This window comes from Acipenser ruthenus, chromosome 39 (genome assembly GCF_902713425.1).
Source record: "Acipenser ruthenus chromosome 39, fAciRut3.2 maternal haplotype, whole genome shotgun sequence".
Taxonomy (NCBI): Eukaryota; Metazoa; Chordata; class Actinopteri; order Acipenseriformes; family Acipenseridae; genus Acipenser; species Acipenser ruthenus.
In genome coordinates this window covers 6,889,179-6,913,500 of record NC_081227.1, presented here as the reverse complement: position 1 = coordinate 6,913,500, position 24,322 = coordinate 6,889,179, and the positions used below count along the sequence as shown (strand labels likewise).

The following is a 24,322-nucleotide window of genomic DNA, read 5'->3' as shown; positions in this document are numbered from 1 at the left end:
CACACAGTGAGGATCAGTGTACACCTCCACCGCACACACACCTGCAGAGAAACACACAGTGAGGATCAGAGTACACCTCCACTGCACACACACCTGCAGAGAAACACACAGTGAGGATCAGTGTACACCTCCACCGCACACACACCTGCAGAGAAACACACAGTGAGGATCAGTGTACACCTCCACCACAGACACACCTGCAGAGAAACACACAGTGAGGATCAGAGTACACCTCCACTGCACACACACCTGCAGAGAAACACACAGTGAGGATCAGTGTACACCTCCACCACACACACACCTGCAGAGAAACACACAGTGAGGATCAGTGTACACCTCCACCGCACACACACCTGCAGAGAAACACACAGTGAGGATCAGTGTACACCTCCACCACACACACAGAGAAACACACAGTGAGGATCAGTGTACACCTCCACCACACACACAGAGAAACACACAGTGAGGATCAGTGTACACCTCCACCACACACACACCTGCAGAGAAACACACAGTGAGGATCAGAGTACACCTCCACCACACACACACAGAAACACACAGTGAGGATCAGTGTACACCTCCACCACACACACACAGAGAAACACAGTGAGGATCAGTGTACACCTCCACCACACACACAGAGAAACACACAGTGAGGATCAGTGTACACCTCCACCACACACACAGAGAAACACACAGTGAGGATCAGTGTACACCTCCACCACACACACAGAGAAACACACAGTGAGGATCAGAGTACACCTCCACCGCACACACACCTGCAGAGAAACACACAGTGAGGATGCCAGCCAGCACCTCAACACTCAGAACTCCCCTCAGTGAAGTCTGTTATTATTGAAATGATCCGGATGGAGGCGTGTGAGCAGGGTTAGAGACTCACACAAGCCCTGGGCTCTCATTCCCTCTGGGAGGTGGAGTCACAGTACCTGTGCTGGATCAGTGGTACCGCAGGCTCTGACTTTGCACTATAAAATAACTCCTAATTGTTGTAAATATGTCAATAATCTCAAAGTTACTGAGATTCCAAGAAGGGCTTTATTTTACACCCAAACAGAATGGTGGAAGCTGCAAAGATACTGTGGGTGGGTTTCCTGTCACTTTCTACAGAGCTATACACCTGTCCATGTCTGTATTATTCTGCAGATTTCTACACACATTCTAGTCTAAGGTAAGTGTCTGTTTCCCTGCAATACTTTCTCCTAGTTCCTGGTGGGATTAAAATGTGGGGTGTGGATGGTTGCACAGGCCCTCTCCCCCTTTCCAAACAAACTTTAATTTGCATTACAAAAAAACTTCAAAAAGGTAAACGCAGGTAGATCTCTCACAACCGCCTCCTGGACGATGTAATTAAACACAAGCTTGGAAAAAAATAAATAAGAAAGGTCATTGAACGATTATACAAATCAAGTGTTTTAAATTCATGAGTGTTTATACAAGAGGGTTCGACTTTAAAACACCTGTCGTTAACAGAGTCTTTTTAAAAGATGGACCGTGAGAACTGCGCTCTCTGCTGTCATCGACGCGGCGCGATAACCATTTCACAGCCCTGCAAAGCCTAAACGATACAAAGGTAGCTTTATGTTTTCCTGACCTTTTATGTGGATACGCAATCAGGATTTCACCTGAGAGAGGCAAGACAGAATGTGATGAAATCCGAGCGCCACCATTTTAACCATGCGCAGAGCGGCACAGCCAGGCTAGCTATGTAGCCACATACACCCGGACGATAGTCTAGTATTATTTGAAAAGTGTGTTTGTTTTTATGACAGCAGTAAAGCTCGCTGACTCCGCGCAAATCTCCGCGCAAACAGCTGTAAATGTTTTCCATTCACAGCGCAACAACTACAGTACAGTTCTGTGTTCACTTCCTTACCTGAGACAGCGATTCCACACAGGAAGGTACAAAGTTTCAGTCGAATTCCAAACATGTCATCGGATCAGCTGAACACACAAAAAAAAGCCTTGACAATACTTTATACTTGAAATGCGGGATATAATGCTCCGGTAACCGCGCTAGGGTTTGAGGCAAGGCTACTTATTCTGGGCAGCAAGACAGAGAGAGAGGGGAAAAAAAAAAGTTGTTCTGGGTTTGAGTCAGATAATTATTACACTGCAGTGAGTGGCACCGAGCGCGCCAAGTGTACTCCCACTGTCGGGCGGGGTCACGTTATTTTTTTAACTGGGTTAAGAAGAACAGGTTAGGTATCTGAAGTACAGTCGTTTGCTCGTTGTTGTTTGCAGTTAGAGTTTTGTATTACCTGTTCGCTGAGATCAATTCATTCCATTAAGCATAACAACAGTGAACACATGACCAGGATGCCAGGAACGCTTTCACGCACAGTTATTTGACTTTTTTTTTTAGTGCAGTTTTCAAACCTTTCGTCGTGTTTTTATTTTGGAGGAACGTGACGTACGGACGCCTAGTTGTGAGGTGTTTAGTGTAACAGTAAAGGTGTGATTTGTCTTGTCTGTATTCCACTGGTATATTTGCCTGTGTGCTGTAAGGTGTACAGAGCAGGGACAGTAATGACACTGATATGTGGTCTCTGCTATAATAAGAGAAAGCATTGTGCTGAGGAACGCACTACCCCCTCACACACACACACACCCCTGAGGAACGCACTACCCCCTCACACACACACACACACACACCCCTGAGGAACGCATTACCCCCTCACACACACACACACACACACCCCTGAGGAACGCATTACCCCCTCACACACACACCCCTGAGGAACGCATTACCCCCTCACACACACACCCCTGAGGAACGCATTACCCCCTCACACACACACCCCTGAGGAACACATTACCCCCTCACACACACACACACCCCTGAGGAACACATTACCCCCTCACACACACACACACACACACACACACACACACACACACACCCCTGAGGAACGCATTACCCCCTCACACACACACACACACCCCTGAGGAACACATTACCCCCTCACACACACACACACCCCTGAGGAACGCACTACCCCCTCACACACACACCCCTGAGGAACACATTACCCCCTCACACACACACACACACACACACACACACACACACACACACACACACACACCCCTGAGGAATGCATTACCCCCTCACACACACACACACACACACCCCTGAGGAACGCATTACCCCCTCACACACACACACACACACACACCCCTGAGGAACGCACTACCCCCTCACACACACACACACACACACCCCCCTGAGGAACACATTACCCCCTCACACACACACACCCCTGAGGAACGCATTACCCCCTCACACACACACACACACCCCTGAGGAACGCATTACCCCCTCACACACACACACACACACACACACACACACACCCCTGAGGAACGCATTACCCCCTCACACACACCCCTGAGGAACGCATTATTAGGGAGTGGTTAACATGTAGAAAACCGAAAGTACTGATTAGAGGAGAAACCTCGAAATGGAGTGAGGTAACCAGTGGTGTACCACAGGGATCAGTATTAGGTCCTCTGCTATTCCTAATCTACATTAATGATTTAGATTCTGGTATAGTAAGCAAACTTGTTAGATTTGCAAACGACACAAAAATAGGAGGAGTGGCAAACACTGTTGCAGCAGCAAAGGTCATTCAAAATGATCTAGACAGCATTCAGAACTGGGCAGACACATGGCAAATGAAATTTAATAGAGAAAAGTGTAAGGTACTGCACGCAGGCAATAAAAATGTGCATTATAAATATCATATGGGAGATACTGAAATTGAAGAAGGAATCTATGAAAAAGACCTAGGATTTTATGTTAACTCAGAAATGTCTTCATCTAGACAATGTGGGGAAGCTATAAAAAAGGCTAACAAGATGCTCGGATATATTGTGAAAAGTGTTGAATTTAAATCAAGGGAAGTAATGTTAAAACTTTACAATGCATTAGTAAGACCTCACCTAGAATATTGTGTTCAGTTCTGGTCACCTCGTTACAAAAAGGATATTGCTGCTCTAGAAAGAGTGCAAAGAAGAGAGACCAGAATTATCCCGGGTTTAAAAGGCAAGTTGTATGCAGACAGGCTAAAAGAATTGAATCTATTCAGTCTTGAACAAAGAAGACTACGCGGTGATCTGACTCAAACATTCAAAATCCTAAAAGGTATAGACAATGTTCTTATGTTCTTATTACCCCCTCACACACACTCACACACTCACACACACACTCACACACTCACACACACACACACACACACACACACACACTCACACACTCACACTCACACACTCACACACACACACTCACACTCACACACTCACACACTCACACACACACACGCTCACACACTCACACACTCACACACACACTCACACACTCACACACTCACACACACACACACACACACACAGGGAGTGGAATTCAACCTGCTTTATGTTTCTGTATCTCTGTGACTGGGTTTGCCCACTTTTTCTCTTTTAATCAAATATGTAAATTAGACAGCCTTTGCTTCCTTCCTTCCTTCCTGTAATTAGACCGGGATGGGGGCAGCTCTGAGCATTGCACTTCCGTTCTGTTTTGCTAGTTTTCAATGGAACAGCCCCTTTTAAATATGCTTTACCAGACCTCTCTGTGCTTTACAATGCTTCCCTATGCTTTACCAGACCTCTCTGTGCTTTACAATGCCTCCCTATGCTTTACCAGACCTCTCTGTGCTTTACAATGCTTCCCTATGCTTTACCACACCTCTCTGTGCTTTACAATGCTTCCCTATGCTTTACCAGACCTCTCTGTGCTTTACAATGCTTCCCTATGCTTTACCAGACCTCTCTGTGCTTTACAATGCTTCCCTATGCTTTACCATACCTATCTGTGCTTTACAATGCTTCCCTATGCTTTACCAGACCTTTCTGTGCTTTACAATGCTTCCCTATGCTTTACCAGACCTTTCTGTGCTTTACAATGCTTCCCTATGCTTTACCAGACCTCTCTGTGCTTTACAATGCTTCCCTATGCTTTACCAGACCTCTCTGTGCTTTACAATGCTTCCCTATGCTTTACCACACCTCTCTGTGCTTTACAATGCTTCTCTATGCTTTACCAGACCTCTCTGTGCTTTACAATGCCTCCCTATGCTTTACCAGACCTCTCTGTGCTTTACAATGCTTCCCTATGCTTTACCACACCTCTCTGTGCTTTACAATGCTTCCCTATGCTTTACCAGACCTCTCTGTGCTTTACAATGCTTCCCTATGCTTTACCAGACCTCTCTGTGCTTTACAATGCTTCCCTATGCTTTACCATACCTGTCTGTGCTTTACAATGCTTCCCTATGCTTTACCAGACCTTTCTGTGCTTTACAATGCTTCCCTATGCTTTACCAGACCTTTCTGTGCTTTACAATGCTTCCCTATGCTTTACCATACCTCTCTGTGCTTTACAATGCTTCCCTATGCTTTACCAGACCTCTCTGTGCTTTACAATGCTTCCCTATGCTTTACCAGACCTCTCTGTGCTTTACAATGCTTCCCTATGCTTTACCAGACCTTTCTGTGCTTTACAATGCTTCCCTATGCTTTACCACACCTCTCTGTGCTTTACAATGCTTCCCTATGCTTTACCAGACTTCTCTGTGCTTTACAATGCTTCCCTATGCTTTATCAGACCTCTCTGTGCTTTACAATGCTTCCCTATGCTTTACCATACCTCTCTGTGCTTTACAATGCTTCCCTATGCTTTACCATACCTCTCTGTGCTTTACAATGCTTTCCTATGCTTTACCAGACCTCTCTGTGCTTTACAATGCTTCCCTATGCTTTACCAGACCTCTCTGTGCTTTACAATGCTTCCCTATGCTTTACCAGACCTCTCTGTGCTTTACAATGCTTCCCTATGCTTTCCCATACCTCTCTGTGCTTTACAATGCTTCCCTATGCTTTACCATACCTCTCTGTGATTTACAATGCTTCTCTATGCTTTACCAGACCTCTCTGTGCTTTACAATGCTTCCCTATGCTTTACCAGACCTCTCTGTGCTTTACAATGCTTCCCTATGCGTTCCCATACCTCTCTGTGCTTTACAATGCTTCCCTATGCTTTACCAGACCTCTCTGTGCTTTACAATGCTTCCTTATGCTTTACCAGACCTCTCTGTGCTTTACAATGCTTCCCTATGCTTTACCATACCTCTCTGTGCTTTACCATACCTCTCTGTGCTTTACAATGCTTCCCTATGCTTTACCAGACCTCTCTGTGCTTTACAATGCCTCCCTATGCTTTACCAGACCTCTCTGTGCTTTAGAATGCTTCCCTATGCTTTACCACACCTCTCTGTGCTTTACAATGCTTCCCTATGCTTTACCAGACCTCTCTGTGCTTTACAATGCTTCCCTATGCTTTACCAGACCTCTCTGTGCTTTACAATGCTTCCCTATGCTTTACCATACCTATCTGTGCTTTACAATGCTTCCCTATGCTTTACCATACCTGTCTGTGCTTTACAATGCTTCCCTATGCTTTACCAGACCTTTCTGTGCTTTACAATGCTTCCCTATGCTTTACCAGACCTTTCTGTGCTTTACAATGCTTCCCTATGCTTTACCATACCTCTCTGTGCTTTACAATGCTTCCCTATGCTTTACCAGACCTCTCTGTGCTTTACAATGCTTCCCTGTGCTTCACCATTCTTTCACTGTGCTTTATTACACATTGCTGTGATTTTGTGTAAGTGAGGCTGCGTTCTCCTTCTTTATAATGGCTGTGTGAATTTGCTCACCATTGCCAGGAGATGGCAGTAAATCCCTACCCATCTTGTGCTGCACGGTCAGTGTGTCTCAGCGTCCCTCCTTCACACTGTGTGTTTAATGTAATAATACTGATTGGTGGAAATCACTCTGGAGACACATCTAGAGTAAGACTGTGGGAGGGTGCAGTGCCGGCTTGGGCCAGCAGGCAGCGCTGATCGGACGTGCCGAGTCTCCGAGGGGCCCTGCATTATTTCAGGGAGATGCAGCCTCTATATATCACAGAGCATGGGCCAGGGATGCCATTAATCAGTCAGATGTGAGTCGTACAGTACGCAAAAGTGTGTGCTACATAAGGCTTTTTCTCTATTTAAATAAATATATCGTTGATTTCACAATGTGTCTCACTTATAAAAGTCTACCACAGTAAAAGCATAGCAAAGGTGTAATAAAGCATAGTGAAAGCATGCTAAAGCACAGGCAGGCATTGTAAATTATAGCATGGTAAAGGTTATTAAAAAAACATGGCGAACCAGTTTCAAAGAGCCCTGTTTCTTCTTGTTGTCTTCCTGTGATATTTATAATCACAGTAGCTCTCCTTGTTAGATCTTCTGCTGTGCTGGGAGGCAGGCGAGCTCTAGCTAGAGATGCTGGTGTCTGATTGTAATTTGGGTAGTCTCATGCAGCCCCAGCTATGCACTGACAATCGAATTGCAGATCTTGCGGCTGCCGCTGCTGTGAGAGAGACGTGTTCTCTAACCACCTCTGTTTCCTGCTCAGAAACGAAACAACACCCTGAAGAGACTGAGAGCACAGAGCCTGCTGAGAGCCTTCTGGTGACCTCACACCGCTTCTGAAGAGTACCACTAATACCAGCTCTATCAGTGCCTGCTGGTTCCGACCCGGTTCTGTTAACCCGCAGGACGTCACCCGTTCACTCCCCTTGAAGCCACAGAACGAGAGGCCGGCTGGCAGCAACACGAACCTTCATGAAACCCACCATGAAGAAAGCAGCGTCTCTGCTGCTGGCTCTGTTCATTGCCGTGTGTTCAGGTAAGTTTGGAAAGTTTTGAGTTTTTGTATTTCTAAATAGGTTTGAGTTTGACAGGTGGGTTTAGTTAGTAATGTTCAGGTGTGTCCGGAATTCAAATAAAATTATAGCTAGTTAAAAAAATACACATTTTTCCGTCTGCGAAAGATTTTTTTCAGTTGCGTACATTATTTAAACTCTTACTTTGCAGAAGATAATTAAATAGTCTTATACTGAAAAATGAAGAAATAAAAATGAATCGACAGAACAGCCCTTAACTAACACACAGGACCAAGGCAAAGTTTGGCTCCATTTTAAATAGCGGTAGACTTAGGACAGAGGGAAGGAGACTCTTCTTCACACAGAGAGCGTTGAGGGGGTGGAATGGGTTGCCAAGCCATGTTGTTGGTGCTGAATCACTGGGATCCTTTAAGACCCGACTTTACAATCAGCTAGAACCGGCCGAGCACTGGACCAAATCACCTCCTCTCCTTCGTAAACATTCTTATGCTTGTAAAAAACCCACATGAACTCTGTGGAACCGGCCCAGTCCAGCCTGGTTGCAGACAGTGGCATCGTGGCTCTGTTTAGTTTTTTGCTGGTTTCACCGTTATGATGGATTCATTGTTCTCAGAAAAACGAGGGCAAACAGTCGCACCTGCTTTACAACAGGGCCCCCGGCTTCCTGTGGCATTCCTTCTTCGTTTCTCTGCAGTGCTCCCCTCAGGTCTGTCCCCAGCACAGACGCTGTCCCAACACTGGGATCCTGCACGGGAATGTCTCACCACTGCAATGCTTTCCACAAAAGAAAATAAATATTCAGGGAGCGAAATAAGACTCTTGTTGCATATGAGTTTCACCCATTCCAAGGTTTACTACAATCACAATTAGCCACAGTGTACAGGTAACAAAGCTCAGGTTTGTCTTATTAAACTCAGCGAAACCAGGAATGGATCAAACTGCTGTGCAAGGGGAGCCTTATTCCCATCCCTGCTGTTGGTTACTGCTTAACTGGTACGCAGTTAATAAACAGTATCAATTGTGAGGCTGTCAGGGTGTGCCCATGTGAGCGTGCAGCAACATGAAATTCAAATGAGATTTCCGAAGCTGCGCGTGTGCATTGCAAAGCTCTCTGGTTTGTGCTTCTGTATTATTAGGAAACGCAGGAGTGAAAAAACCCGCTATACTTCACTGTGGATCACTGTGTTTATTTCATAATTTACACGTGTTAGCGTTTAAATAATTCTGTTTGGCTTCTATTTTATTTTTTGGAGATTTGCTAAGCATCTGCTCCAGTCCAGAAATAGTTTCCGAAAAAAGAAGGTCTAATATTTCCAAACTCAAAAACACGCACGCAGTGACTCTTAAGTTAGTTTATTTTCATGATGGCAGAAAAAACAACTGAGCCAAAGAATCGCAATACCTTTCAAATCATTTCTAACCTCTTGTTACTGTGGTGCCTTGTACAGCATAATTAAAACTGGAATAATTCATTTATCACACAACATGATCTGTATTTATTTATCCCAGTACTGTTTATAGGACATGAAAATTCTTGCCCTATACTCTATACTTTCCGTCATGTATTTAAATACTGCACAAGCATCTGTATTTAATGGATTTAATTCACACAAAACCAGCCGATAGCAGGTCAGCTATTAAAAGCAATGTATTCAAAATGAAAAGGACAAGGATAAGTAAAGGGTTTTTTTTTTGTAAAAGCAGTTTCTAAAGACGAGAGCATGTCTGAGTGCCTCCGTGTCCAAAGTCGCTAACGCTGAGCTCTTGTGTTCTCTGTTACAGATCTGGTGAGCAGTCAAGGAGGTAAATTTCTGTACAGTCCTTGGGTGAGGGTCCAGCGATGTCGCCACGGCGATGAGATGGTCATGTGTCCAACTCAGGGGCTGAAATCTGGTCACCAGGACAGAAATCTGTCATTCAATTGAAAGCATGGCGCTGTGCGGTTTAAAAGACATTTGAACTACGGTGTCGCTATCCTTATACCAGCTTTAAAACAATGTGCCGAATTAGAAAACAAAGAGCAGCAGCAGCTGTGCCAAAGCTCACTGAGTGTGGGCATGCCACGCAGAGTGGGCATTAAGTAGGTGACGCTGTTTTAATGCCAGGGGCACGGCCGTTCAGAGCCAATCCAGCGGGCAAACAAAGCAAACAGAAAATACTGTCTTCAAGAAGCACGGTTTTGTGCTTGTTGTATTTTTAAGAACATAATTGCAGTTTTAATTTTGCAGTTTTGATATTTGGCCTTATTTGGCCTTGTTTTTTGTTTTTTTTCTAATAAATACAGAAAAAATGATTCTGTTATCTGTTTCAATTCTAGAATTCGAGCTCAGCATGTTGAGAGCTGTTGAGTTTCTTTCTCCTCTGTCTAATAGTGTACTGTTTATTTAGTTAGTTATTTATCTATTTAGTTAGTTATTTATTTATTTAGTTAATTATTTATCTATTTAGTTAATTATTTATCTATTTATTTAGTATTTGTGTTTTATTTCTGTATTTACTGATTTGTTTGTTTAATTATTGCAGGAGAGGGAGAAGATCAAACAGGTAATTATTTAGAGAACAGCAGATAGCAGGCAGTGTATTATAAGGTATTTATAACGCTGTGTAATTCCATTGAGGGGCTCTGCTGAAGAAAAGAATATATTTGGTATTATACATGTTATCGTAAAATTCAGAATCTGGTCAATCTTAAGTTTTGCCGGTAAATGTCAACATTGACCAAATAAGGTGACAAATCAGAAATTATGAAGAAACAGATTGCTTTTCAGACATTTAGCGGTTCAAATTATGATTTACCAAAGCGTATGGGTAACTGCAGGTATATCACTGAAGAATGTATTTATTCCTGCATAGAAATTGTTAATTAACAAAATAACCATTAATGTCGAAGAATATATTTCTGCATACACATTTTCCATTAACAAAATAACCATTAATGAGCTTACAGTGATGCAGAACTGAGCAATTTAAACGAGTTACTGAACAATATTGTGATTCTCTTACGTAGAACAACCAACATTCTGGTACATTTGCGTATAAAACCATTCACAGTGGTGTCGAAGGGCACCTCAGATACGTAGTCGTTTGATGAAAAATAACATGCTGTTACATGCAAATTAAATCATTTAGGACCTTCGTTTATTCAACAGAAAATCACACACTTGTTGTAATATAAAACGCTACAAAGACCGGCAGTGAAGTGATACGTGTAGGTACTTACTGCAGCATGGTAGACTGGAGGCACTGGGAGTCACACGCGACTCCTGAAGCCTTGCAATGCGAAAGCGAGACATTGGGTCAACAGACAAAGACATTCGGTTATCCGTGAGATTTACCAGTAAATGTCCGGAGAAAAGCGTTATCATGTTTATTTCTGACATTTACCGCTTGGTTGGTAAATGTCGACATTTACCAGTATTATTATTATTATTATTATTATTATTATTTATTTCTTAGCAGACGCCCTTATCCAGGGCGACTTACAATTGTTACAAGATATCACATTATACATTATTTAACATTATACAGATATCACATTATTTTTACATACAATTACCCATTTATACAGTTGGGTTTTTTTACTGGAGCAATCTAGGTAAACTGGGGATTGAACCCACAACCCTCTGGTCAAGAGTCCAGAGCCCTAACCACTACTCCACACTGCTGCCAGTAAATCTTAAGACTTGCCAATATTCTTACCGTAACATATATAGGTCTACTGTTTATTTCTGTATTTGTGTATTTATTTAGTGGTTAGTTTGTTTTATTTATGTATTTGTTTATTTGTTTAGTGTTGTGTTTATGTTAATTATTACAGGAGACGTTCCAGCAGATAATTATTTAGAGAATAGCAGGTGGCAAGCAGTGTATTATAATGCTGTCTAATTCTATCAAGGGGCTCTGCTGGAAAAATTAAAAAACGAGAGTGAAACTGGAGTCAGAGTATCTGTCAGATCCCAGAGATGAATGAATTACTATTCACTTTTTGAACTCATATCATTTTGTGTATTTGGTTCCTCAGTTTGTCACGCAGTAGACACAAGCATCAATGTGAATTATGCAGTAGCGAGCTCAATATAAGGGGGGCATTTTTCATGAATGTTCGTGGTGTAAATTTACATCTAGCTGCTTCACAAATGAGGATAGGAGAATACCACACATACCCCAAAGCACTGCTTTGAAAAATAAAGGTAGATCTCTCAACACGTCTTGTATCCAGATGGCCGAAGCTCCAGAATCTCTATCTGCTTCACCACGTGTGTTTAACAAATGGATACAATTGCTCCTTCATTGCTAACATTGCACGGTTTCATATTGCAAAGCGGCTCCTCTGGTTAAGTAGCTCCTCGTTTTTGAAAGGAGAGGAAAAGCATGTTAATGTAACAAGATGCAAAACTAGACACCTTGGGGGAGTGCTGAAGAGGATTTGAAATGTGTCTCGTGTTGGTTTGGTTCTGTTTTTGTTAAAGGAACGCGTCTAATCTTCTTGTCTTGTTTAGGTTCTGTCGATGTGTCTGGCACCTCCGTCACTCTCACGTGCCCTTTAACAGGCACTGTGTCTGACCCAGGTTCTACTACATGGCAATACAAAGAAGAAGAAAAAAAAATACCAGATACAGATGGTAAAACTCAGATAACGTTACAAACATACAACAGCACAAACAATGGCCTCTATAAATGCTCTAATGGAAACGATCACTATCATTTTTACGTCAAAGTGAAGGGTGAGTTTTGAATTTTTTTTGACAAAGTTCCTGAAACTGTTTTGTGTAATTTTGCTGGGGCTGCAAAAGGCTTCATTTTATAGCATAATCTACCAGTTTAATTGAAGGCAATACAGCAACACAGCAACACAGCTACGCAGCAACACAGCAATACAGCAATACATAGCAACACAGCAACACTGCAATACAGCAACACAGCAACACAGCAACACATAGCAACACAGCAACACAGCAACACAGCAATACAGCAATACAACAACACAGCAACACAGCAATACAACAACACAGCAACATAGCAACACAGCAATACATAGCAACACAGCAATACAGCAACACAGCAATACAGCAATACAGCAATACAACAACACAGCAACATAGCAACACAGCAATACATAGCAACACAGCAACACAGCAACACAGCAATACAGCAACACAGCAACACAACAACACAGCAACACAGCAATATAGCAACACAGCAACACAACAACACAGCAATACAGCAACACAGCAACACAGCAACACAGCAATACAGCAATATAGCAACACAGCAATACATAGCAACACAGCAACACAGCAACACAGCAATACAGCAACACAGCAATACAGCAATACAACAACACAGCAACACAGCAATACAACAACACAGCAACATAGCAACACAGCAATACATAGCAACACAGCAATACAGCAACACAGCAATACAGCAATACAGCAACACAGCAACACAGCAATACAACAACACAGCAACACAGCAACACAGCAATACATAGCAACACAGCAACACAGCAATACAGCAACACAGCAACACAGCAACACAGCAACACAGCAATACAGCAATATAGCAACACAGCAATACATAGCAACACAGCAACACAGCAACACAGCAATACAGCAATATAGCAACACAGCAATACATAGCAACACAGCAACACAGCAATACAGCAACACAGCAACACAGCAATACAACAACACAGCAACATAGCAACATAGCAACACAGCAACACAGCAACACAACAACACAGCAATACAACAACACAGCAATACAGCAATATAGCAACACAGCAACACAGCAATACAGCAATACAGCAACACAGCAACACATAGCAACACAGCAACACAGCAACACAACAACACAGCAACACAGCAATACAACAACACAGCAATACAGCAACACAGCAACACAACAACACAGCAATACAACAACACAGCAATACAGCAACACAGCAATACAGCAACACAGCAACACAACAACACAGCAACACAGCAACACAGCAATACATAGCAACACAGCAACACAGCAATACAGCAACACAGCAACACAGCAACACAGCAACACAGCAATACAGCAATATAGCAACACAGCAATACATAGCAACACAGCAACACAGCAACACAGCAATACAGCAATATAGCAACACAGCAATACATAGCAACACAGCAACACAGCAACACAGCAATACAGCAACACAGCAACACAGCAATACAACAACACAGCAACATAGCAACACAGCAATACATAGCAACACAGCAACACAGCAACACAACAACACAGCAATACAACAACACAGCAATACAACAACACAGCAATACAGCAATATAGCAACACAGCAACACAGCAATACAGCAATACAGCAACACAGCAACACATAGCAACACAGCAACACAGCAACACAACAACACAGCAACACAGCAATACAACAACACAGCAATACAACAACACAGCAATACAGCAATACAGCAACACAGCAACACATAGCAACACAGCAACACATAGCAACACAGCAACACATAGCAACACAGCAACACAGCAATACAACAACACAGCAACACATAGCAACACAGCAACACATAGCAACACAGCAATACAGCAATACAACAACACAGCAACACATAGCAACACAGCAACACAGCAATACAACAACACAGCAACACATAGCAACACAGCAACACATAGCAACACAGCAACACATAGCAACACAGCAACACAGCAATACAGCAACACAGCAACACATAGCAACACAGCAACACATAGCAACACAGCAACACATAGCAACACAGCAATACAACAACACAGCAACACATAGCAACACAGCAACACAGCAATACAACAACACAGCAACACATAGCAACACAGCAACACATAGCAACACAGCAACACATAGCAACACAGCAACACAGCAATACAGCAACACAGCAACACATAGCAACACAGCAATACAACAACACAGCAATACAGCAACACAGCAATACAGCAACACAGCAACACATAGCAACACAGCAACACATAGCAACACAGCAACACATAGCAACACAGCAACACAGCAATACAGCAACACAGCAACACATAGCAACACAGCAATACAACAACACAGCAATACAGCAACACAGCAATACAGCAACACAGCAACACATAGCAACACAGCAACACATAGCAACACAGCAACACATAGCAACACAGCAACACAGCTACGCAGCAACACAGCAATACAGCAATACATAGCAACACAGCAACACTGCAATACAGCAACACAGCAACACAGCAACACATAGCAACACAGCAACACAGCAACACAGCAATACAGCAATACAACAACACAGCAACACAGCAATACAACAACACAGCAACATAGCAACACAGCAATACAACAACACAGCAACATAGCAGCACAGCAACACAACAATACAGCAACACAGCAACACATAGCAACACAGCAACACATAGCAACACAGCAACACAGCAATACAGCAATACAGCAACACAGCAATACAGCAATACAGCAACACAGCAATACAGCAATACATAGCAACACAGCAATACAGCAACACAGCAATACAGCAACACAGCAATACAGCAATACAGCAACACAGCAATATAGCAACACAGCAATACATAGCAACACAGCAACACAGCAACACAACAACACAGCAATACAACAACACAGCAATACAGCAATATAGCAACACAGCAACACAGCAATACAGCAATACAGCAACACAGCAACACATAGCAACACAGCAACACAGCAACACAACAACACAGCAACACAGCAATACAACAAACCAGCAATACAACAACACAGCAATACAGCAATACAGCAACACAGCAACACATAGCAACACAGCAACACATAGCAACACAGCAACACATAGCAACACAGCAACACAGCAACACAGCAATACAGCAACACAGCAACACAACAACACAGCAACACAGCAATACATAGCAACACAGCAACACAGCAATACAGCAACACAGCAACACAGCAACACAGCAACACAGCAATACAGCAATATAGCAACACAGCAATACATAGCAACACAGCAACACAGCAACACAGCAATACAGCAATATAGCAACACAGCAATACATAGCAACACAGCAACACAGCAACACAGCAATACAGCAACACAGCAATACAGCAATACAACAACACAGCAACACAGCAATACAACAACACAGCAACATAGCAACACAGCAATACATAGCAACACAGCAATACAGCAACACAGCAATACAGCAACACAGCAATACAGCAACACAGCAATACAGCAATACAGCAACACAGCAACACAGCAATACAACAACACAGCAACACAGCAACACAGCAATACATAGCAACACAGCAACACAGCAATACAGCAACACAGCAACACAGCAACACAGCAACACAGCAATACAGCAATATAGCAACACAGCAATACATAGCAACACAGCAACACAGCAACACAGCAATACAGCAATATAGCAACACAGCAATACATAGCAACACAGCAACACAGCAACACAGCAATACAGCAACACAGCAACACAGCAATACAACAACACAGCAACATAGCAACACAGCAATACATAGCAACACAGCAACACAGCAACACAACAACACAGCAATACAACAACACAGCAATACAACAACACAGCAATACAGCAATATAGCAACACAGCAACACAGCAATACAGCAATACAGCAACACAGCAACACATAGCAACACAGCAACACAGCAACACAACAACACAGCAACACAGCAATACAACAACACAGCAATACAGCAACACAGCAACACAACAACACAGCAATACAACAACACAGCAATACAGCAACACAGCAATACAGCAACACAGCAACACAACAACACAGCAACACAGCAACACAGCAATACATAGCAACACAGCAACACAGCAATACAGCAACACAGCAACACAGCAACACAGCAACACAGCAATACAGCAATATAGCAACACAGCAATACATAGCAACACAGCAACACAGCAACACAGCAATACAGCAATATAGCAACACAGCAATACATAGCAACACAGCAACACAGCAACACAGCAATACAGCAACACAGCAACACAGCAATACAACAACACAGCAACATAGCAACACAGCAATACATAGCAACACAGCAACACAGCAACACAACAACACAGCAATACAACAACACAGCAATACAACAACACAGCAATACAGCAATATAGCAACACAGCAACACAGCAATACAGCAATACAGCAACACAGCAACACATAGCAACACAGCAACACAGCAACACAACAACACAGCAACACAGCAATACAACAACACAGCAATACAACAACACAGCAATACAGCAATACAGCAACACAGCAACACATAGCAACACAGCAACACATAGCAACACAGCAACACATAGCAACACAGCAACACAGCAATACAACAACACAGCAACACATAGCAACACAGCAACACATAGCAACACAGCAATACAGCAATACAACAACACAGCAACACATAGCAACACAGCAACACAGCAATACAACAACACAGCAACACATAGCAACACAGCAACACATAGCAACACAGCAACACAGCAATACAGCAACACAGCAACACATAGCAACACAGCAACACATAGCAACACAGCAACACATAGCAACACAGCAACACAGCAATACAACAACACAGCAACACATAGCAACACAGCAACACAGCAATACAACAACACAGCAACACATAGCAACACAGCAACACATAGCAACACAGCAACACATAGCAACACAGCAACACAGCAACACAGCAATACAGCAACACAGCAACACATAGCAACACAGCAATACAACAACACAGCAATACAGCAACACAGCAATACAGCAACACAGCAACACATAGCAACACAGCAACACATAGCAACACAGCAACACATAGCAACACAGCAACACAGCAATACAGCAACACAGCAACACATAGCAACACAGCAATACAACAACACAGCAATACAGCAACACAGCAATACAGCAACACAGCAACACATAGCAACACAGCAACACATAGCAACACAGCAACACATAGCAACACAGCAACACAGCAATACAACAACACAGCAACACAGCAATACAACAACACAGCAACACAGCAATACAACAACACAGCAACACAGCAATACAACAACACAGCAACACAGCAATACAGCAATACAGCAACACAGCAACACATAGCAACACAGCAACACATAGCAACACAGCAACACAGCAACACAGCAATACAACAACACAGCAATACAGCAATACAACAACACAGCAATACAGCAATACAGCAACACAGCAACACATAGCAACACAGCAACACAGCAACACAACAACACAGCAACACAGCAACACAGCAACACAGCAATACAACAACACAGCAACACAGCAATACAACAACACAGCAATACAGCAACACAGCAACACATAGCAACACAGCAACACATAGCAACACAGCAACACAGCAACACATAGCAACACAGCAACACAGCAATACAACAACACAGCAATACAACAACACAGCAATACAACAACACAGCAATACAGCAATATAGCAACACAGCAATACAGCAATATAGCAACACAGCAACACAGCAATATAGCAACACAGCAATATAGCAACACAGCAATATAGCAACACAGCAATATAGCAACACAGCAATACAGCAACACAGCAATATAGCAACACAGCAACACAGCAACACAGCAATACAGCAATATAGCAACACAGCAACACAGCAATATAGCAACACAGCAATACAGCAATATAGCAACACAGCAACACAGCAATATAGCAACACAGCAATATAGCAACACAGCAATATAGCAACACAGCAATATAGCAACACAGCAACACAGCAACACAGCAATACAGCAATACAGCAACACAGCAATATAGCAACACAGCAATACAGCAACACAGCAACACAGCAACACAGCAACACAGCAATACAGCAATATAGCAACACAGTAATACAGAATGTGGTATAGGGTGCTGCACAGGACACAGTAATATGAGAGCACCTAGACTGGGTGAGAATCTGCTTGCATCTTCCACGGCACCCTGCTGTACGTTTTATAATAGATCCAATAAGAATGAATAAACAACGTAGCCACATTTTATGTGACGTCATTTCCATCTGATTCAAGACACTTCAGATCAAACACATCAATCATATACTGTATGTGTTTGATCAAGGAAAAGATTTGTGCTTTTTTATTTATTTATTTTTTTTACACTGGCTCCCCCTACATGAGAACTACACTTGTAATGTTGGAGTGTAAATCTCGCACTACCATATCAGTTTTTTGTCTGTATTTTATCAGACTTACCGACTTAGAATACAAACACACCTTATATCACAATAAAAAGATCCAGCTCACCTGTGCTCTGTTACAATGTGTCTCTGCAATGCTCAGCTGACCTGTGCTGTTACAATGTGTTGCAGTGTGTCTCTGCAATGCTCAGCTGACCTGTGCTGTTACAATGTGTTACAATGTGTCTCTGCAATGCTCCGCTGGCCTGTGCTCTGTTACAATGTGTTACAATGTGTCTCTGCAATGCTCAGCTGACCTGTGTTCTGTTACAATGTGTTACAATGTGTCTCTGCAATGCTCCGCTGACCTGTGCTCTGTTACAATGTGTTACAATGTGTCTCTGCAGTGCTAAGCTGACCTGTGCTCTGTTACAATGTGTTACAATGTGTCTCTGCAATGCTCAGCTGACCTGTGCTCTGTTACAATGTGTCTCTGCAGTGCTCAGCTGACCTGTGCTCTGTTACAATGTGTTACAATGTGTCTCTGCAATGCTCAGCTGACCTGTGCTCTGTTACAATGTGTTACAATGTGTCTCTGCAGTGCTCAGCTGACCTGTGCTCTGTTACAATGTGTTACAATGTGTCTCTGCAGTGCTCAGCTGACCTGTGCTCTGTTACAATTTGTTACAATGTGTCTCTGCAATGCTCAGCTGACCTGTGCTCTGTTACAATGTGTTACAATGTGTCTCTGCAATGCTCAGCTGACCTGTGCTCTGTTACAATGTGTTACAATGTGTCTCTGCAGTGCTCAGCTGACCTGTGCTCTGTTACAATGTGTTACAATGTGTCTCTGCAGTGCTCAGCTGACCTGTGCTCTGTTACAATGTGTTACAATGTGTCTCTGCAATGCTCAGCTGACCTGTGCTCTGTTACAATGTGTTACAATGTGTCTCTGCAGTGCTCAGCTGACCTGTGCTGTTACAATGTGTTACAATGTGTCTCTGCAATGCTCAGCTGACCTGTGCTCTGTTACAATGTGTCTCTGCAGTGCTCAGCTGACCTGTGCTCTGTTACAATGTGTTACAATGTGTCTCTGCAGTGCTCAGCTGACCTGTGCTGTTACAATGTGTTACAATGTGTCTCTGCAATGCTCAGCTGACCTGTGCTCTGTTACAATGTGTCTCTGCAGTGCTCAGCTGACCTGTGCTGTTACAATGTGTTACAATGTGTCTCTGCAATGCTCAGCTGACCTGTGCTGTTACAATGTGTTACAATGTGTCTCTGCAATGCTCAGCTGACCTGTGCTCTGTTACAATGTGTTACAATGTGTCTCTGCAGTGCTCAGCTGACCTGTGCTGTTACAATGTGTTACAATGTGCCTCTGCAATGCTCCGCTGACCTGTGCTCTGTTACAATGTGTCTCTGCAATGCTCAGCTGACCTGTGCTCTGTTACAATGTGTTACAATGTGTCTCTGCAGTGCTCAGCTGACCTGTGCTCTGTTACAATGTGTTACAATGTGTCTCTGCAGTGCTCAGCTGACCTGTGCTCTGTTACAATGTGTCTCTGCAATGCTCAGCTGACCTGTGCTCTGTTACAATGTGTCTCTGCAGTGCTCAGCTGACCTGTGCTCTGTTACAATGTGTTACAATGTGTCTCTGCAGTGCTCAGCTGACCTGTGCTCTGTTACAATGTGTCTCTGCAATGCTCAGCTGACCTGTGCTCTGTTACAATGTGTCTCTGCAGTGCTCAGCTGACCTGTGCTCTGTTACAATGTGTTACAATGTGTCTCTGCAGTGCTCAGCTGACCTGTGCTCTGTTACAATGTGTCTCTGCAATGCTCAGCTGACCTGTGCTCTGTTACAATGTGTCTCTGCAGTGCTCAGCTGACCTGTGCTCTGTTACAATGTGTTACAATGTGTCTCTGCAGTGCTCAGCTGACCTGTGCTCTGTTACAATGTGTTACAATGTGTCTCTGCAGTGCTCAGCTGACCTGTGCTCTGTTACAATGTGTTACAATGTGTCTCTGCAGTGCTCAGCTGACCTGTGCTCTGTTACAATGTGTTACAATGTGTCTCTGCAGTGCTCAGCTGACCTGTGCTCTGTTACAATGTGTTACAATGTGTCTCTGCAATGCTCCGCTGACCTGTGCTGTTACAATGTGTCTCTGCAGTGCTCAGCTGACCTGTGCTCTGTTACAATGTGTCTCTGCAGTGCTCAGCTGACCTGTGCTGTTACAATGTGTTACAATGTGTCTCTGCAATGCTCAGCTCACATGTGCTCTGTTACAATGTGTTACAATGTGTCTCTGCAGTGCTCAGCTGACCTGTGCTCTGTTACAATGTGTCTCTGCAGTGCTCAGCTGACCTGTGCTCTGTTACAATGTGTCTCTGCAGTGCTCAGCTCACATGTGCTCTGTTACAATGTGTCTCTGCAGTGCTCAGCTGACCTGTGCCTGTGGCCTCTCTCGTTTCAGTGTGTGAGAGCTGTGTGGAGGTGGAAGTGGTGCCAATGATTGGAATCATCTTTGCAGACCTGCTGGTGACTGCGGGTGTCGCTATACTGGTGTACTACTGGGCTCAGAACCGCAAGGGGGCATCTGCCATGGCACCAGGTGAGGGGAAGGAGAGCTGTGTTCATTCATGTCTGCCCTGGCACTGTGCATGTGCTCCGAGAGCAGTGTGCACTTTATATCACAGGACCGGGGGGGAGGGGAGGTCGCTGAAAATGATGACTCAAGCCTAACAGTGTAGGTTAGCTCTGTGTGTGTGTGTGTGTGTGTGTGAGTGTGTGTGTGTGTGTGTGTGTGTGTGTGTGTGTGTGTGTGTGCGCGTGTGTGTGTGCGTGTGTGTGTGTGTGAGTGTGTGTGTGTGTGAGTGTGTGTGTGTGTGCGTGCGTGCGTGTGTGTATACACTGTATATATATACAGACTCTCAAAGCTTATTATTGAAAGAAAAAAATTAGCGATTGTTTGATTAATGAGAAACGTATTCAGACTGCGTGCAGAACGCTGAAACAGAGAGAGAGAGAGAGACAGAGAGACTATACACTATATATAATCTCAGTGCAGTTATGCAGTTATTAATGTATGCATACAATACACTATATATAAACTCAAGGCAGTAATTTTGCGGCATGTATATTTTGCATTTTTTTTAATAAACATGAAATCTTGCTCACAAACATTTCTAGACCTGAAACAGAATGCTGATTCTATTTGATTTGATTGATTGTTTCTGTATTTTTCCAGCAGCACGCCCGGGCCGTCAGAATCGCGCCCCCCCAGTCCCTAACCCTGACTACGAGGTAGGAGCGTCACACCATCGCAGGGCGCCTTCATTTCCAGGGTGGAGATTGTGGAAGCAGCAGAGAGCCTCCTCAGTCCTGGCTTCTCCTCTTCCTGGTTAATGCTTCAGAACCCTTCCATTTCTATTGGTCTAACCTGAGCACATTTGTGTTTAGTGTAAAATGTGCTCCGAAGCAAAAAGCCAAGTTAAGCTGCCTGTTTGTAAAGTGTTTTAGAAATATCCACTGTGCGGCACGGTACTGTTTTCACTCCTTAAAGGGTTCAGTATAAGAGAGGCTCGCTTCTTGACTCTGTCGGTCAGGCAGGTTCGATGAGCTGCAGGTACTGCAACTTGAAATCAAATCAAACCAAATCAAATATCCCAGTGGACCGCTAAGTTAGGTTTTGTTTCGTTTTTTATTTATTTTTTTTTTTTACTCCAAAGTGTAAACTATTTTCTCCCCCTCTCCCTCAATCCTTCTCTCCCTCCTCCTCTCTCTCATTCCTTGTCTCCCTCCTCCTCTCTCTCTCACTCCTTCTCTCCCTCCTCCTCTCTCTCATTCCTTCTCTCCCTCCTCCTCTCTCTCTCACTCCTTCTCTCCCTCCTCCTCTCTCTCATTCCTTCTCTCCCTCCTCCTCTCTCTCTCACTCCTTCTCTCCCTCCTCCTCTCTCTCATTCCTTCTCTCCCTCCTCCTCTCTCACTCCTTCTTTCCCTCCTTTTCTCTCTCACTCCTCTCCCTCCTCCTCCTCTCTCTCACTCCTTCTCTCCCTCCTCCTCCTCTCTCTCTCACTCCTTCTCCCTCCTCCTCCTCTCTCTCTCACTCCTTCTCTCCCTCCTCCTCTCTCATTCCTTCTCTCCCTCTCCCTCTCCCTCCTCCTCTCTCTCACTCCTTCTCTCCCTCCTCCTCTCATTCCTTCTCTCCCTCCTCCTCTCTCTCTCCTTCTCTACCTCTTCCTCTCTCTCACACCTTCTCTCCCTCCTCTCCCTCCTCTCTCTCTCACTCCTTCCCTCCCTCCTCCTCTCTCTCTCCCACTACTCTCCCTCCTCCTCTCTCTCCCTCCTTCTCTCCCTCCTCCTCTCTCTCTCTCCCTCCTCTCCCTCCTCCTCTCTCTCACTCCTTCTCTCCCTCCTCTCTCTCTGTCTCACTCCTTCTCTCCCTCCTCGTCTCTCTCTCCCTCCTTCTCTCCCTTCTCCTCTCTCTCACTCCTTCTCTCCCTCCTCCTCTCTCTCACTCCTCCCCCTCTCTCTCACTCCTTCTCTCCCTCCTCCTCTCTCTCCCTCCTTCTCTCCCTCCTCTCTCTGTCTCACTCCTTCTCTCCCTCCTCCTCTCTCTCCCTCCTTCTCTCCCTCCTCTTCCCTCTCTCCCTTTCTCTCTTTCTCTCTCTTCTCTCACAGCCGATCCGCACTGGTAACAGAGAGGTTTACAGCGGACTGAACAAGAGAACATAAAGTCCTTTAACCTGCCGGCTCGGAGACCTGGACCGCTCTGGAGAGACGATGAAGAGAGATGGGAAAGAGTGCTTATCCACCAATCAGCCTTCATTTTTCATGATAGCTTTTCTCTTTCCGTTGTAAATGTCCACCTTGCTGTATTTTCTGATGAATTGCTTGTTTTATTTTTGCATTTTGGATGTGTGTTATTTTGTTCTTCGTTTTTGTTAAGGTAACTGTAAACAGTTTTATAAAACGCAGACTTCTGTCATTTAAAAAAAAAAAATCAAGAAACTCCAAATTAGATCTGTAACATGAAGAAACGCTCTGTTGTAAATGTATCAAAAAATGAATCTATGAAAGAGTGGAAACACATCTCATCAAACAGCAATAATATTTATCTCTTTGACTGTTGATTCTCAGCTCTGCGGTGCTTCGTGGAAACAACGCATCTCTCATGACTCTCATGAAACTGCTGTTTGTGTACCAACCTTTTAGAAGATAGTTTCCATCTGGAACAAATGAATAAAATACTGTGTTTGCAAAA

At 43.8% G+C, this 24,322-nt stretch overlaps 2 protein-coding genes across 3 annotated transcripts in view; one reads left to right on the top strand and one right to left on the bottom strand.

The window, feature by feature from the left end:
* Positions 1 to 2,168, bottom strand: part of LOC131707263 (myelin protein zero-like protein 2) — a 7,101-nt gene extending 4,933 nt beyond the window's left edge. The window contains exon 1 of the mRNA XM_059009584.1: positions 1,895 to 2,168. Coding sequence (XP_058865567.1) covers positions 1,895 to 1,949 — 55 coding nt within the window. The 5' untranslated portion in view covers positions 1,950 to 2,168. The remainder of the gene's footprint in view (positions 1 to 1,894) is intronic.
* Positions 1,091 to 24,322, top strand: LOC117397305 (T-cell surface glycoprotein CD3 epsilon chain). Of its 2 annotated transcripts, XM_059009589.1 has the most exons (8): positions 1,091 to 1,189; positions 7,525 to 7,797; positions 9,578 to 9,598; positions 10,319 to 10,339; positions 12,295 to 12,519; positions 21,533 to 21,670; positions 22,307 to 22,362; positions 23,740 to 24,322. In XM_059009589.1, the coding sequence occupies exons 2-8, from the start codon at positions 7,734 to 7,736 to the stop codon at positions 23,791 to 23,793; spliced, it is 579 nt and encodes a 192-aa protein (XP_058865572.1). In that variant the 5' UTR covers positions 1,091 to 1,189; positions 7,525 to 7,733; the 3' UTR covers positions 23,794 to 24,322. The 2 variants fall into 2 exon arrangements, with proteins under 2 accessions (XP_058865572.1, XP_058865573.1); XM_059009590.1 differs by lacking the exon at positions 1,091 to 1,189 and having other exon boundaries at positions 7,376 to 7,797; positions 22,310 to 22,362.

Bases quoted from the DNA above. Each gene is read 5' to 3' on its own strand.
- LOC117397305 (XM_059009589.1), top strand. From the start codon at position 7,734: ATGAAACCCACCATGAAGAAAGCAGCGTCTCTGCTGCTGGCTCTGTTC. The intron at 7,798-9,577 runs GTAAGTTTGGAA...TCTCTGTTACAG, and splicing joins GTTCATTGCCGTGTGTTCAG to ATCTGGTGAGCAGTCAAGGA. The intron at 10,340-12,294 runs GTAATTATTTAG...TGTCTTGTTTAG, and splicing joins AGAGGGAGAAGATCAAACAG to GTTCTGTCGATGTGTCTGGC.